This window comes from Myxocyprinus asiaticus, chromosome 7, assembly GCF_019703515.2.
Source record: "Myxocyprinus asiaticus isolate MX2 ecotype Aquarium Trade chromosome 7, UBuf_Myxa_2, whole genome shotgun sequence".
Taxonomy (NCBI): Eukaryota; Metazoa; Chordata; class Actinopteri; order Cypriniformes; family Catostomidae; genus Myxocyprinus; species Myxocyprinus asiaticus.
Window position 1 is genome coordinate 40,874,211 of NC_059350.1, and position 18,241 is coordinate 40,892,451.

Sequence of the window (18,241 nt, forward strand, 5' to 3'; positions counted from 1 at the left end):
CACAAGTCTCTATAGCTATGTTTTCATCCACATTTTTATACATATTTTGAGATATTGCATAAAAAACACTAAGTGATGGAAACACTAATATGCAAATAAAATCTCCAAAATGCGTATAAAAACGTACATACATTCGCTTGAGGAGGATAAAAGATTTATTCAATAAGAAGTCATGAACTTAAACTACAATGGGAACACATTTACGAATATATTCCTAAATATTCCTAAAGATCTAAAAAATCATGTAACTGAATAATTCACTCATAACTGGACTAACCAGTAAAACAATATCATCGCATGGCATCTCAAATGTTGCTCTGGTCATTCTGAAATGCCAGAACCAAACCCTGTCATTAAAATGACTGGCTACAATTACTGTACCTCCCAAAACTGCGTGGCATGCTTTCGTTCCCAGGCAAACACATTTGCTGCCGATTGCAAACAAACATGAGATTTGTAACCTCATGAGCTTTTTGTTAGCGCGTTTTAAACTGCGAGTTATTTATTACGTTAAACAAAAGAACTCTACCACCCCTGGAGTCATGAGTTCGAATCCAGGGTGTGCTAAGTGACTCCAGCCAGGTCTCCTAAGCAACCAAATTGGCCCGGTTGCTAGGGAGGGTAGAGTCACATGGGGTAACCTCCTCATGGTCGTGATTAGTGATTCTCGCTCTCAATGGGGCGTATGGTAAGTTATGTGTGAATCGCGGAGAGTAGCATGAGTCTCCACATGCTGGGAGTCTCCGTGGTGTCATGCACAACAAGCCACGTGATAAGATGCATGGATTGACAGTCTCAGAAGTGGAGGCAACTGAGACTTGTCCTCCGCCACTTGGATTGAGGTGAGTAACTGTGCCACCACGAGGACCTACTAAGTAGTGGGAATTGGGCATTACAAATTGGGAGAAAAGGGGATAAAAATTTAAAAACTCAAAAACTAAAAAAAAAAAAAAAAAAGAACTAGAGTTGCTTTACCAGTGCATAGCTACAACTTCCATTTTCCATTTTTTGTTCTCGTGAACAAATGGGATGGAAACGCAGTTTTTTTGCTAATTGTTTTAACGTATTGCAAACTTAAGCATAAATTACATTTGTAATGGAAACGTGATTTTTATACTGATATTGCTTGGGTCCCTCCTCAAATTTTTGCCTATGGGATTTCTTCACCTGTTTTATTGTCCTTCCGGCAAAAATAATAAATCTGATCACTGAAAAGTAATAACACACCTCTGAGTAACATCACGAAAATTTTTAAAAATTGTTTTGAGTTTGTAATAAAACCTTTGTAATACAACAAAAGCATATTAAAATTGTGTTTAAATGGCAGGTTTACACCATTTATACTTATCTCCTCTATTCTTAATTATCTTTCAATTTCACTGAAGGAATATCTGGATAAATTAGTTAAACTTGGACTAATGGCTGTTGATGTGGTGGTCACATGAGAACACCTCCCATCTGTTTGTGGCCATCAATGCTACTAACCTACTGTGCCATCTATAAATTATTAACCTCTCATTTTTCACTATGTTAAACTTGGCCCCTGAAAAGCATCATTTGCCATTTTTATAGCATTGCATTTTGCAGATGTCCAGCACAATTTTATGGGAAGTACACACAAGTGAGGTTATTTATTGCAAGTGTACAGTGCTTGCCTTGAATTAAGGGACTTTTAATTGAGCACTTGAAATAATATGTGATCTGAAAGGCAATCAGAAAACATAATGATGCAGAAACTGAGATAATCAAAAGTTATGTAACTGAGGTTATGTGTATTAAATTAATATCGTTTATTATAACTGCTACATCCAAAGCCTAACCCTACCCCTGAAATACAACTTTTGCCATTTTTAGAAGCGAATAAAGACATTGTTTGGTGTCTTAATAAACCATTTTTCCTTTAGAGGACATCCCCAAAATGCATTTTCTTTTCTGATTTAGCCAGCTTCTGGGGACATTTTTTAACAAATTCTGTCCCCAATAACATAGCTAGGTCAAACACACACACACCCACAAACACTCACACACACACACACACACACACACACAGTCTGCCACCATCATTCTTATATCCTTTATAACTATTGCAGTACACGTCCATGTAAAAGCTTTCAAAATGCTTTCCCAATGAAAATCAATACAGCCCTGCAAAAATGAGGTAGGCATTAGCGGTCTCCCCTCATTTCTCTCTCCCTCTATGTGTCTCCCTCTGTCTCCTAGCCTCTCCATCTCTAGTCTCCTCCATTAATTTATAATATCTATCTCTGGAGTTGGCCCTCATGAGTGTATGCATGGCCCCTGCGTGCATGCAAGTGTGAGTGTCAAGTATATCAGATAGCCATCTGACCTGTTGCCTGATCCCGAGATTCACCTACTGCGCACCTGTCTGATCATTAACCCTGAACACCTAAGTGTGTGTGTGTGTGTGTGTGTGTATATATATATATATATATATATATATATATATATATATATATATATACTTTACTCTCAAAACACAAGCCTAAATTAACAAGCCTAGTATATTGATTACCCTTTGTCTATTGAAATGATAGGAATGTGGGCTGCCTTGGGGACAGGATGCTGCCGGTCGATAGGTGTTGGCGTGAGTGGGCAGGAGGGGGAGGGGCTAGAGAAAAAGTGCGCTGCGGCAAAGAGGGAGTTTCACTCAGGAACATGCTGAGTTGTGCATTTATAGCTGATAGGGTAGAGATGCACGATTGAGAGAGAGAGAGAGAGAGAGAGAGAGAGACAGATATAGGTCAACAGGATTTCCATTTTCATCACTGTTCAATTCTGAAAGTGCCGTTTAAGCGCAAACACTCACACGCACACATGCAAGAGCCAATTTGCTAATTCATACAACAGTGGGGTATTGGTTTGCCATCACACTATACCATCATGGAAGCAACACACAGACACCCAAACACACACACATATGCACTCAGCACCAAGCTTAAGTTAGGCTAGGTCACAAAGCTCTGCGGTAGAGGAGTTAATTACAGTGTGATCAATAATTGATTAAACCGACAGAAAGAGTCCAACAAACTCTCCAGTAAGCATTAACACACACGCATATGCACACCAATACACAACCGAAATCACCATTAAGCATTTTCGTCTGACAGATGAAAAAAAAAACATTCAGCAGATTAAGAGTATTAACTTGGTATTGGATTAACCCACCCACTGTGGTCAGGATCGCACCACTGTGGATGGATTGATTAGGTCATGCGACTTCATCAGCTGTTTTTTAAGACACTCACAATCCAACTGTCAATCATACTAAAGAGGCCAAAAATGACATGTCATTTAGGACTCATCTGTGTAGACCTCTGTGGATTTGGTTTAAGCTCCAAATACCTGTCAGAAAATGTAACGAGATCCCGGTGTTCAATTTAACCATATCTTGCTATTATGAGGCCACCCTTTGGTTTGGGCTAAATCCACAGCACCTGTCAAATGGTGTATAGATAATTTTTTTTTAATACCATCGTTAAGTGCTATGTTAGCACTTTGGATATGCTGCATTAAATATATGACATGGATAAATGTGTAAAGATGACAGATTATGTAAAAAAGACAACTCTGCTATAGCCTATATGTTTCTCTCTCAACCGTTTCCACACCGACACACACACACTGGGCACTTTCCACCCAAGGCTGCATCAGAACAGGCATACAGTATATTCCACTCTATATTTAACACTACCAAACATGTGTCAGAAAAATGAAAGTGTGTGTAAAAGGAGTAGAAAGAATGTCGAAGACAGAAAAAGAATGGGAGTATGATGAAGAGCAAGATATAAAGAGAGGAAGAAAGAGAGACTGAGCAAGTAAAAAGAGATCTATGATGGTGTAAGAGAAAATGGGTTAGCATTTTTCCTCTCTTCGACAGTCTATTTTCAGTAGCTACTCCTGGAAAGGAGAGCAGGCACTTAACACCATATAACCTTAACCACTCTATATGCTGTAACACAACAACTGTGCAGGGTGATTGCAGAAGTTGCCACTTTCTTTGGCTAAGACGAGGTTTGCTTTTTTCATTTGTATTTTTTGAGATTCGAATTTAGCTATGAGCAGATCATGAATCATATAACCAACTTCAAACTTTCATCTCAGTACTAAAATACAATCCAAAAGCTATTGACTACATATGGGCAACTTATTGTACGAGTATCTAAAAGTATACTGTATGTTTACTACAGGCTTATTTCTTGGAAAACTTAACTACAATTTACACAAAGAAAATTAGTGGAGTAATCCATGTACTGTCAGCATTTTGAATATTAATATGGAAATATCCCACAGGACCTACAGAATTGAGGTTGATTTTGCAATTCAAATCTAGTTAAGGCTAGAGGCTTTCGTCTTGACAAGCCTTGTAACATTTTTTGGTGTTACAAAAAAACTTTCACATTTAAAAACAAAGAAATTACAGTGAAAGTAGGCAAAAAATAAAATCAAAAATTACTATTAACTGACTAACTGCTTCTTCTTTTTAGCCTTAAGCAAAAGTGTTATTAGATCATACAGTAGACTATTGAGTGAAATCATGTGAATTCAGATTATAAGATGAATTCTGACTCAAGATCGGTGAGCTTAGGCCAACACATATATTGTATACTATTAGTATACTAATATTAGTCATTGCTAGCTAAATGGTCAAACTAACCCAAAACTAACACGAGACACTTAGTAAACATGGCCTGGAAGTACCTGTTGAAGCAGTTGGTCTGAGTCACAGACCATTGAGTTCTTACCTGTTTGCTGTACTTCGTAGACTGGCAGCCATAATCGGAGCACTGGTCTGAGCTGAGTGACATGGCGTCTGCGTTACTAGTGCCATTACCAGTGAAGGTGTTAGTGGGTGGCAGTTCCTGCACAGCCTGGTGCTTCTTCCCTTCCACAGGTGGTGAGTTGGGCTGCAGATGCACTGCAGGTAGAGGTGAGCTGGACTTGTAGTGGCGGGCCAGGTCGGGACTTGATTGGTGGCGTCTTGTGCTAAGTCTTGGACTACTGGGGTCTCCATCTGCAGCCGCACAATAACGGGCCGCAATCCTCTTGCTGGCACTGCTCGCCTCTTCATCCTCCTCTTCTTCATCGCCTCCCCCACGTCTGCAGCCATTCACTGTCATAATTCCACTGTACAGAGAGCGCTCAGATTTGGTGCTACCATTGCTACGCTTGTCTCTGCGTGGTTTGCGCCCACGCTCGTTTTGGGAGCCCTGGGCTTGTAGAGGGGGAGGCTGTGGACTGAAGAAGTCCTCCTCTGGCTCCTTCTTGCCAGCCTCATAGCCGTTCTTACCCTGGGCGCCGCACTGTCGTGCCGTCACCACCAGGAGGATCACCAGTATAACGGCAGCGGCACCGGCTAGGACTCCAATGGCAACGCTCAAGCGCTGTTTACCCAGAGCTCTCTCGCTGTCTGGATCACCTGCAATATCCAGAGACAGGGGGACAGCAAGGCTGCGGGCCACCTGAAAGAGCAAGACATATAGAGAGAGAGAGGGAGCAAGAAATTGGAAGCAAAATTCATAAATGGTGTGTCTGCCCTTTGATAACTGCATCCTCATTTTACAGCTCAGTCTGCTGAGCCACACACATGCACACACACACACACACACACACACACACACACACACACACACACACACACACACACACATTCATTCCTACTGCAAGGCCCAGACTTCTCAATTATCGTGTCAAGACTTGGATATTCAATCATAATTATGCTGCACAGGCAAGTTTGACTGTGTATGTGAATGCTTGTGTTCATGTATCTTTCATCATTGTATTTGTGTGAATTTCCTTCTACCCAATATCTATGTGGGTCAACGGCAATTTGATGCATGAATATTTATAAACAGCAACATTCTTAGAAATGTGCAGTGATTTCCTAGTTGTGCAAAGTTATCAGAAAGTCTTTGACTGCAGTTCACCTTTCAATTTGATCATTTCATAGCAAACAAAATTACTCTATTAAATTTCAACCCTATTGAGTTGCTGACTTTAATTTTCCCCCATTCTACATAGGCTGATTATTCAACAGCACAAGCTGCTGCTGTTTCTTTAGCTGAATTAGCCCTTGTTTGTGTCTGTCTCACCTGTGCATCCACCAGTGAAGTGTTGGCCAAGCTCTCATTGATGAAGACATGCACCAATGCCATGGAACAAAGGGAAGGCACACCACTGTCATTAACCCGGACCACCAAGCGGTGCAGACCCCTGTGTCTTCTCTCCAGGGGCTCTGCCAGGGTGATGACCCCACTGCTTGAGCCAATTTCAAACAGACGAAATGGGTTTCCACCTACAAGTGCGTAGCGGAGATCAGCATTAGACCCAGTGTCGCAGTCAGAGGCTGTGACTGTGCGGACTACAGTCCGGGCCCCACTAGCAGGTGGCAGGAGGGTGTATGATTCATTAGCGGGTGATGTGATGGATGGCGCATTGTCATTTTCATCAGTGACAAACAGGGAGACAGTGGCAGTTGCAGACCGCGGCGGCTCTCCACCATCAACAGCACGCACGCGGAATGAGTATGCACTACGTCGCTCACGGTCAAAGGATGCAGAGGAGAAAATGGTACCAGTGTTATTTTCTATGGAGAAAACTTCTTGCTTTTCCTCTTTGCCCTCCTTTCCACCCTCATCTTCATCGTCATCAACAAAAAGACTCAACTCTGCATTCTCCCCTTCATCTGCATCGGTAACTGTAACCATGCCAACAGGGCTATTGGCGAGCAGGTTCTCTTTGACATAGAATGTGAAGATTTCCTGTACAAATTTAGGAGCATTATCGTTCCTGTCTGTGACCTGGACCACAACGGTAGCAGAGCCCTGCAGAGAGGGAGTTCCCTTGTCTCGAGCTATCACACGAAATTCATACCGTTCCCTCTGCTCTCTATCCAGTGCCCCAGTGGCACGAATATCACCGTTATCGGCATCTATATAAAAAGCTCCATTTACAGATGGATCCAGAGAGTAAGCAATCTCTGCATTTTTGCCACTGTCTGCATCAGCCGCCACTACAGTAACCACTCGTTCTCCTGGGGCATTATTCTCTGCAAAGTGGACCTCCACCAGGCTTTGGGCAAAAGTTGGAGCATGGTCATTTATGTCCACCACACGCACTTGGAGAGAACTGTTACTAGAGAGGCTTGGGCTACCAGAGTCCACTGCAACGATAGTGACACTATATTCACGTGTAGCTTCATAATCCAACAGTGCTGAGGTGTGGAGAAAATATTTCTTTTTGTTTCGTTCAAAGGCATCGTCCGTGGCTGGTGGAGGTGGTAGGGCTGTCTCACCAGCTGGTTTCAATGTGAATGGAACATCCCCCACCACAGTGCAGGTCACTGCACCATTCTCTCCCTGGTCACGGTCTGACACCTGCACTAATGCTACAGGTGTGTCCACCAACACATTCTCTGGAACCATTGCGGCACCATCCCGCACAAGGATACGTCCAATTTTTCGAATTTCCACGACAGGCACATTGTCGTTTTCATCCCTAACATTGAGAACAACAGTAGTACGGTCAGTGCGGGGTGGCTGGCCACGATCACGGGCTGTTACTGTGAAGCGTAGCTGTGAAACTTCTTCACGGTCAATACGATGCACAACACTTAGCCAACCTGATGCTTCATCCAGCCTGAGGAGGCGCCGCACTGATTCCGTTGCGGCTCCAAACACATACTCAACCTGCCCGTTCACACCAACATCACGGTCTGTGGCACGCACCTGCAGGACAGGTGTGCCAGGTGGGGCATTTTCTGCCATTTCTGCTTCATACACTGCTCTCTCAAAGCGTGGACTGTTGTCATTAATGTCTGTGATGGACACACGTAACAGAGCTTGTGAGGAGCGTGATGGGGTGCCACCATCACGGACGCGCAGCACGAGTTCATAAGAATCCCGAACCTCGCGGTCCAGAGGGCCTTTTACAATTAGCTGTGGCTGCTTTTGTCCATCAGGTGTGTCTGCAACTTGCAGTTCAAACACGCTGCTCCTGCTGCTAGTTCCAGCCACTGTGTCAGACCCTCTCCTTCGGTCACCACCATTTCCATTTGTGGGTCCATTTGCAGGTCGTCGCAAAGATGAACCCCCATCTCTGCTGTCTTGGATGAGCTCATAGCGATCAATGCCGTTGCGGCCAAAATCACGGTCTGTGGCCGTGGGAAGGAGATACAGAGTGCCAATTGGACGGTTCTCCTCAACAGACAGGGTGAGTACGGGGGAAGGGAAAGAAGGGGTATTGTCATTTATGTCTGTGACCACAATACGCCCCTCAAACAGATCCACCCAACTCTGCAGCGGACCTATGACGGACACCTCAAAGTCCAAAAAGCATTCATTCTCATCAAATATCATCTGACACTGTGGCAGCTTCTCTCTGTCAATCCTCCGGCTACCTGTAGTGAGCTCTCCAGTCACATTATCAATTTTGAAGTATTCAGAGCCAGATTCCAAAGCGAAAGTGACATCACCAGTCCCAATCCCAGAGGTGGACAGCCCGAGGTCCGCAGCCACGTTTCCTATGTGCACATCGGCCGGCCCTTCTTCCGCCACGCGGTAGCGTAGCGCTGAATTAACGCGCGGGAGCTGAGTCAGCAGCTGCAGGATGAGCACAAGGTAGCAGCCCGCTGAGTGCACTGCGCCAACGCTCCAGCTCCCCATGACTCTCGCTCTCTTTCTCTCTCTCTTTCACACTCTATCTGCAGCTTCCTCTGGTCCAAAGCAAACGGTCTCGAAAACCGATTAATTTCTATTGATGTGTCCTATGCTGCGTCGGCAACAATCTTTGTTATTGCCAATAGTCTTTTAGTTTCCCAGTCACGTTTTCAACACGATAAAATAAAGCATCCACTTTGTGAAGAGCTCAGCACCGGCGATAAGTCTTAACACCACTTTCACGGACAAAAATATTCCTTTATGCCTTTTAGGAGTAAACGGGAGTTAAATTCGAGCAGTTTAAATGACTTTGTCCGGCTCATTGAGATGCTGTGGAGCGCTGGCTCCTCTCGCGTTTTCACTGTTTTAAACTGCAATGCAGCAGAACACAAAAGAGATCTGTCTGTGAATTCAGCCCTCGCATTCGCATCCCAAAGCTTGCGCTACTGGCTGGGAATAAGCCAGACTGCTTTTAAAGTCTTTTTTCCATTCATATATGTTTCTCTTACCTTGAAACACAGCGAGGGAAACCGGAAAGCTTTCCCTGCAGTCTTGCGTGTGAGTGCCAAGCTCTTATTGATTCCTTACGGTTAACTTGCAAAGAGAGAAAGCTTTTCAGTTCGACTTCCAAAAGCAAGTAAATTAGCCACTTATGGAAAAATGCAGAGCAAGAAAGCGAAGTACCAACAAAAGCGTTTAGTTATTCCTCTAGAGTCCGCGGTGGATGTGTGTGAAATGTTTGAGGAAAAAGTCCCGCATTCTCCTCCTCCCCTCACCTGCACGTTCTACTGCACTGCATGTGAACGTCCCTCAAATGATGCTGCAGTCTCTTTCTCTCTCTCGCTCTCGCTCTCTCTCTCACTCTCTTCCCCCTCAGTTCACTGCAACATTTCCTTCGCTACGTAACTCGACCGGTCAGATGAAACGGGAGACGGAGTGAGTGCAGATCGCGTTATGTCTCGAAGCAGCTCGCTCTTTCCTTTTAACCAGTCTAAAAAGCACAAATAAAGCGGGTGTGTTTGCATACGACCACAAAACAAAATACCACAGAAGCGAAAAATATACGAATACAACAATACAAGTCAGAGGAGAGGGAGAGACTAGAGTACTTGTATCTAAACAGATCGAAATTAATTAATTTTCTGTATACTGATTATTTAAAGTTATTGTAAGCTTCTCATTCCATCATATATTTCCAACTCGTTTATTGGAAAGTCGGTTCCCACTTTATTCACTATCCGCTTTGATTACGTTTAAATACGTTTAAAAAGGTGGTTTAATAGTTCATTAAACGTTTGTCCGTTTGCCAACGAAGAACTGGGCCATTTACGTTAAACCGTGTTATTTTGATAATTCATTATTATTAGGCTGTCTATATTACCTTTATTATTATTATTATTATTATTATTATTATTATTATTATTATTATTATTATTATTATATTGGTTATCTAATATCTCTGAATCATGAAAAAGTATTCTCATTGTCTGCATGCGGCAGTACTGGCTGCAGTCGGTTTTCGCTCATCTTCTGAACAATGAGCATGTATCACACACTCTTTCTCCGGTCCCAGCACGGGCTGCCCCGTAGCCACGCGGATGCGCGAGCGCAATGCAGCACTGACTAAATGCTACAGTCACACAACAAAAGGAGCAGCCCTTCACCGTTTATGTTCTCCATTCTCTCTCTCTCTCCAGTCAAACGTGTTTAATTCATGGGTTGGTGTGGATGAAAGTGACGGGAAGGGTTTCACTGGTCAATCTCAGTTCATTCGGTCAGGAGTAGAGGAAAAGAACGTTGGTTTGGGAGCGGAGCACAGGTTTCGGCGCGGCTCTCCTGCTGCACCGGGACTGGTTAACATTCCACCGGCGTGCTGGAAGCTCTGCGTCTCGCGCCCTCTGTTGTTTCGCCGCGCGCGTTTTGATTTCGCTTCTGAAATCAATTGCCCCGTCGAAGTGAGTGGAAGAGTGGATTTTAGCGTTCATGTCCCACGATGAGCACCCTCCATCTTTATCCCATCACGTTAACGTATGAGTCTAGTTACAATCAACTGGTGAAACTTTATTATCTGCAGAACTCAAATTGCAATTTCCCTAATGCCGTGTCTCATGTTAGAATGTTCATCAAACAGCTAAATCTCCTCCATATGAAACATGTGAAAATGACAGCACAAAAACGTGACTTCACAATATACACTGATAATATATTGTTGTGCCTTTGCCATATAATTTAAAACTAGTTATGATACAGTTTTTCTGATTGCTAAAACACTAAATCCCATTCTCTGAACCAGTTGCTCAGTGGCCTATTTGTAGAATCAGTCACCTTTTTAGCAAAACTCTAAACACATTCTCACTCACTAAAACACATTTTGCACTGTGATGCACTTGTGTTGCAAAACCATAAACACAGGCAGCAAAAGTTAAACAATATATTAATTGTACTACTGTAAATTGTGATTACTATACTTTTTTGACAATAATTACAAAATGCGCTTACTGTAAAAAAAATAAAATAAAATAAAATAAAATAAAATAAAAAAATCTGTAACTACATGCCCTGGATGCTGTGTTATCCATTTTCTGATGTAGTGTCTAATGAATGCTCTTTGTTTAAATATTGACTTGCTGTGTGTATGATCTGAAAGCATTGTTTGATTTTGAGCACAGATTAAATTGTTTTGAGGCGATTGTTTGATTTTGCCAGATGAGTCAGAGGTTTGGTGAATGTAGTTTGAAGATTTGATTTTGTATTTAAAGTTGCGAGAAAATAGATGAAGGTATCAAGAAATGTGTTTCAGCAATTCAGAAAAGCTGTATTGTGCAAAAACCATGCTAAAGTAACCAGGTTTACATTATTAGCCGGTCATGATATGAATTGTATTTTCATTCCAGTTAAAAAGTATTATTTAACTAGTGAATTAACCTGAATATATTAGGTCACACCAACAAAACTATTTTTAAGGGTTAGACTTTACGCAGACATGGTTGATAAGTGATTCTGTCACACCAGCCCTTTGTTAACACATAAAGTGTTATAATTACACTCAGGGACTAAAAATAGTCCAAGGCTTATTTTCACTTATTTTGGTGAGGCAAGTGGCTTATTTTGGGCTTGTTTTTCCAGACCAGGTTGCTTGTTTCTGTTGTGAGATCTGGCAACACTGCAATTGGTATTTCACCCACCCCTTACCACAGAGTACTGTCATTTTAATAAGAAGCTTATTAACAGTTTTTTTTTTTTTTTTTTTTGTTCTAACCTGTAACCTTTTGGAAAGGAGGCTGTGGAACTTCTGAACCAGAATGAAAAAATACAGTTTTTGCTCAGAACGAACCGAAATGAAAAACATTTAGTTTTTAGTCCCTGATTACACTTTCAAAACAGTGTTGCATATTTTAAACATTATTTGCAGTGAAGAACGCTGATCCTAAAGTTATAAATCACAATAACCTCCCCCCCCACCCCCTTTTTAGTTTCTGTCCTTAGAGGTGTTTACATCAATGTCCATCAGTTGATTTGCTTAATATGTTCTGTCTTATCTTCTCCCACATGCTTTCTTAATCCATTCACTTCATGTAGATTAAACATATCAGAAAAAATTGTCTGTTATGTTGCTTTACTTTTGAATGGTAACTATGGAAACCACTGTAACTTTCGGGAAGTGAGAGAGCTAAAATTGCACTCTTCCCCAGTTTACAGATTGGGAAAAAAATCAGAGCAGAATCCCTATAGATTTTAATTAAACATGTTTCTTATTTAACACATATGTTGTCTTTTGTTTCTGGTCTATTTATTGTGACAACGTGACAATACCTTTAGACAAGGGGCATTACACCCACTGTGTATCAAAATGACAGTATGTATGTCAGCCACATACTTTATGAATATTCTAACTTACAGATTGCACATTTAAGAAATTGAAAACAAAAAGCAATTTCCATTGCTTTGAGCCAATTGACAGTCCAGAGCAAGTGGTAAAAGTGCCTCAAAACTAGACATACTATTTCCTTGATTAATTGGCTTTAACAAAGCCCTTGTAAGGAAGAAAAAATTGCAACACTTAAGAATATAATGAAATTCTTTGCAAACTTGCTTACAAACTCCTTACAATGCTGAAAACAAACATATCATCAGAAAACAAAGCACAAAAGCACAGTGAATTAATTGGTGCTCACAATACATAGCCAATTCCCCCGGCTCATTTTACATGTTTAAAATTCATGTCCTACTCCATGCATCAATGTCATTCATGTCATAGTCGACGCAAGATTGCACAGCACTGTGTGTTGAAGCCACACACCTGAGAGAACTCCTATGTGATGGCCACTGTGTAAGAGGAGTAATCATGCACATTCATATGCCTCTTGACTTTTTAACCCGAATGCTAACTTTCCCTCTAGAATGCATGGGTTAAAAATGATAATGACAATTAAAATTGTGTGTGCATGAGAGTTTTATTTGTTTCTGTATGAGCGCATCTAACCCTTAGATTGCTCCAGGGGGATTTTCAATGTAATACAATAAGTATACTGTAAATCACTTTGGGTAAAAGCATCTGATTAATAACAGCTTGCTATTTACTTTCTTACTAAATATAAATTGGAACATGAACATGATATTTTAGATTGCCTTGGTATTTACTTATATAGATAACAGAAAAAAATAAATAAAAATCTATATGTATATGTTGATATGTGACACATATGTAAACTAGGGGTATTAATACAAATTCACTTTTAATTAGTGTTGGGTGTAGCCCAATTACAAAAATAATAAAATAAATACTTTTTAATCAATAAGTAGTGTAATGCATTACATTTTAAATTCTTGCAATCAGATTACAGTTACTGACTTTCAATTAATTTAATTAATTTTAAGTACATTATAGGGTTATGCTGATTTCTAATATATTATTTATGTATGGCCCCATAATGAGTTATTGTGAAGGAGAAATGTGAGTGTTTGACTTGTGTGTGAATATGAACAAGGATAAGTATAGACACTATTTTGAATTTGTTGAGCGGAAAATATTTTATAAAGTAATTTAAAATTAAAGTAGTTAGTCATGTGATTACTTTTTCAAAGAAGTAATTAGTAAAGTAATCTGATTTCACTTTAAGACAAATAATTAGTAATTTAAAGTAACTTACCCAACACTGCTCTTCCAGTTTTTCTGAATTGCTAAAACACTAAACCCCATTCTCTGAACCAAATGCTCAGTGGCCTAAACCCACACTGTTAAAAATGTTCTAGTAAAAAAACAGTAAAGAACTGGCAGCAGGGTTGCCAGCATGTTACTGTAAAATTAACGGTGCCTTGCTGTTGCTGAAATTAACAGCTAGATATTGTTTTTACAGCTACAGTATACAACTGTAATTTAGCAGCATATAGCTGTCAAATTACATACTATCTACTGTTGCTGAAATTTACAGCTATGTTCCCAGCATGCACTGCGGCATGAAGAAATTACTTCGATTTTTTACTATTTACTGGTTTATTTTGACGTTATTTTTGTTGTAGTCTAAGTTACTTATATTTTAATGTTCAGCTTTTACTTTTTACGTAAAAGTATGTTTGTTAATTGTCACCATTGTTGCATTTTGTATGCCGAAAGTTGATATCTGTGTGTCCTGATATCAACTCAAGTTATGCTGTAAGTTCATCAGAAACATCAAACATTCATTTCAAAATTTAAGTTTCAAAATGTCACTACAGCTTTCACCAAGATGATATCATGATTTAAAATGTTAATTTTCCCTAATGCCTTGCATAGAACAACTATTTACCATAAAACTAATCACTTCACATTGAGACTGCTCTTGATCTCCCAGAATGCAACATTTTTAACAGCAAACTACTGTATTTAATAATCACAGTAGATTGCTGTAGGAATTTGACCGTAAATTTACAGCAATTTTTTACAGTGCATTTGTCGAATCAATTACTCTTTTTGCAAATCTCTAAACACATTCTCACTCACTAAAACACATTTCGCACTGTGATGCACTTGTGTTGCAAAACGGTAAACACAGGCAAAGTTGTCATCGTTTACACAAAACGACTCAAAATTGTTCACATTTATTTCTAATGATGTGAAAACGTGATGCTGAGGCAGGATGAATCTCTTTGACTTTGCAGTTGCACAACATTTTTGAGTGAGTGTACCGTAATGTGTTTTTCATTTAGAGTGTTCTTTGGGGTTTGGCAGTTGGACTACTGTATTTTTACAGTATGCAAGTGCCGAATATACAGACATTCAATACTGTATTACTTGCGGCACTTACAGTATACAATATATTCATTGTACTACTGTAAATTGTGATTACTATACATTTTTAGACAGTAATTGCAAAATGCGCTTACTATATACAATAAACTTTTTTTTTCTGTAACTACATGTCCTGTATGCTGTTCTCCATTTTCTCTTGTAGTGTCTAATGAATGCTCTATAGTGTTTATATATTGACTTGCTGTGTGTATGATCTGAAAGCATTGTTTGATTTTGAGCACAGATGAAATTGTTTTGAGGCAATTGTTTGATTTTGCCAGATGAGTCAGGAGTTTTGTGAACGTAGTTTGAAGATTTGGTTTTGTGTTTAAAGTTGTGAAAAAATGGGTGAAGATTTAAAAAAAAAAAAAAAAATTGTTTTGGCAATTCAGAAAAATTGTAAGATATTCACACCTTTGTGGGAATACTGTGTGTGTGTGTGTGTGTAATTCTTTATTTGTATGTGTGAGAAAAAAATGCATTGGTGCCTCCTCAATCTGTGAAAAAGCTCTATTCTGTCATATGCAAAGAGCAGGCCTTTGCAAATGATGAGCAGGCTTTTTCAAAACCAGGCATGCTTACGTAGACAACCCACTAACATTCACCGTCCACATTAATCTGAATATATTTGAAAACGGTGTTTACATTTTCAAAACGCTCTCCATCTACATTGCCGTTTTCAAGCGTTTTCCAAAAGTTTCTCGTCCACACGGAAACATATGAAAATGCTGAAATCTCCTTAAAAATAGCCGCTCCATGTACTTGTTCAGTCACCAGACAGCAATTCCGTGTAAACTTCCCGTCACCTTTGAAGGAATGCAATGTGAAGGTTGTACAAAGTGACATTTATCTTTAACAATGCTGTCAAATTGGGTAGCAGCCAGCAGGCACAACAACATCGCTACAACATAGGCCGCCATCTTGTTTGTTTTGGGTTGAATGGATCACATGACAACAAATACATAATAATTTTCAGATATCTCCATTTTCCCTGTCCACACTACAACGTGAAGACAAAGTTTTCAAATTTATCCACTTAAGAGAGCGTTTTTGAAAAGCACAGTTTTCGCTGTCAAAGACGGCATCTTAGTGTGGACGGAAGGCCAAATCATAGTAAAAAAGGTACATTTTTGTTTGAAAATGGATGTGGCCTGAGCCAACAGGAAAACGTAGATATAATGTAACAGGAGTCACTTTTCAACCACGATATAACATTTATGCTTAGTGGGAAGGCCTTTAAGAAGGCTTCAGACAGGTTCAGTATGACGATGATGATGATGTCAGATGACGATTATTACAACATGATATTGATTCCAAATGTGCATGTACCCTGAAATCGACAGATTTACCGACAGGCGCCATCCACCATCAAACATATTTTTACACGTGTTTTTGATTTAAAATTTAATTTTTACTCCACTGATAGTTAGGCTTAGGGTTGTGGTTAGGGTTAGGGAATAGGGTTTATAAAATATGCCTGCCTGTTGACTGTATGACATCATTACTAATAAACAAAAAACAAAAAACAAAAACTCACTTTTGGCGCCACCATGTGGACATTTCACCTCAACAACGTTTCCAGTTTCGGCCACTGAGAGCAGTGGTTTAAATTTCAGCAAGAACAGACCAATTTCAGCAGCTGAACTTTTGACCTCCTGTCCCTGAACTCACAGTGTGATCAGACTGATTATTATTATGTCAGGTATAATAGCCACACTTCCATGGAGTAACACCTCACCTGTAGCCAGTGGCAGAAAATTTGTAACATGCAAGGAATGCTGCCTTCAAGTCATATCAGATTGATTGTTCTTATGAGATCAGTGCAAATGAATAGAACCACAATGTTGTTATTACCAGGGGGAGACTTGTGATTTTCTTTAAGCCGCAACTTTTTGAAAGAGGGGCAGGTTTATTCATCTTGTCCAAGTCAATTCTCAAGATTATTATTATTATTATTATTTTTTTTTTCACTAGTTCAAGCCAAGTCTTAAATCTCTTTTGGTGACATTTTTCAATTTGCTGCATTTTAGTTAAACCCTGAGGCAGAACAACTAACCTCAATAATTTTTCTAGGAAAAAGTGAGCAAATAACCGCACATATTTACAGGAATATGCAACAGAAAGTGGATGAGAGGCTCACTTGTAAAAATATTTCTCCTTGTAGACATAAAGACTTGTTCAAAACTTTCTAACTTGGAGTCCAAGTCAAGTCTCAAGTCAATTTATTTTGCAATTTGAGGGAATATTACGGGTTCGATATAAGTTACGCTTAATCGACAGCATTTATGAAATAAAAAAAATCATTTAGATTTGTCCTTCCTTTAAAAAAAAAAAAAAAAAAAAAAAAAAAAAAAAAAAAGAAGCTAAAGTTTCAGTCACAGTATGGCACTTACAATGGAAGTAAATTATGCCACAAGTGCTGCAGATTGAGCTTAACTTGTATTGAACCCGGAATATTCCTTTAAGTGCAACTTGAGTCTCTCTGGTTGGGGGCATGTCATTCAAGGAATCACAGCAGAAGCTAACTGGTATTGGTTTTAATTTACATTGTAATTTAGTTTGTATGCATTTGTGTACTAGAACCTGTACACATTGTGTACATTCTTAATAAAGAATGGTGATAATGTTTGCCAGGAAATACTACTGATTTAGCCTGTTTATGTGACAACATGGTTGTGCGACAAAATTACATTTTGCATCATTGTCTGTGGCAGCCCAAAAATGATCAAATGCACTGATAATCATCACGCAACTAATGTGCATCCTTTGCTCTTATTTAATTTTTTTTGCATTAGCTCTATGAAAGATATATGAAATTATCCAACATGTCCAGTTTATTCTGACCAAAATGCACATCACATTGTAATTTCAATTTCCTAACTCGTAAGTAGGAATCTCTTAGGAGGACTTGAATGCAGCATAAGACTTTGATCTCCTTCACAGCACACTGTATCCATATATAAAGTGTCTAATTATAAAAAAAAATTTTTTTACAAGGCTATTCCTAAAATGTCATGTTAATGTCTAGAACTTACATTAACATTGCATAATTAATGTAACACATCTATTAAAGACTGTATATTTATTTAGTCAATGTAAGACTGCTTTAAATTCGTATAAAGCACTCTGCGTTGGGGCTCTCTGCTGTATTTGTGCCCACTTAAAGCAAAGTGTCAACAATGATATTTTGTCACTGGAGGTGCTAAAAAAGGCATCAACACAGCAGCGGTTGTCTGCAACAATCACAATACATTATACAGAAAACAGGAGTCCCCAGATCATCTGTATTTAAGGCCAA

At 39.7% G+C, this 18,241-nt stretch overlaps 1 protein-coding gene across 1 annotated transcript in view; it reads right to left on the reverse strand.

Annotated features, from left to right (window-relative positions):
• The window catches only part of LOC127444117 (protocadherin-7-like), a 50,958-nt gene extending 41,545 nt beyond the window's left edge, over positions 1 to 9,413 (reverse strand). Inside the window, exons 1-2 of the mRNA XM_051703319.1 lie at positions 6,111 to 9,413; positions 4,764 to 5,480 (exon numbers count right to left, since the gene is read on the reverse strand). Coding sequence (XP_051559279.1) covers positions 4,764 to 5,480; positions 6,111 to 8,681 — 3,288 coding nt within the window. The 5' untranslated portion in view covers positions 8,682 to 9,413. The remainder of the gene's footprint in view (positions 1 to 4,763; positions 5,481 to 6,110) is intronic.
• Between the last annotated feature and the right edge of the window lie 8,828 nt (positions 9,414 to 18,241).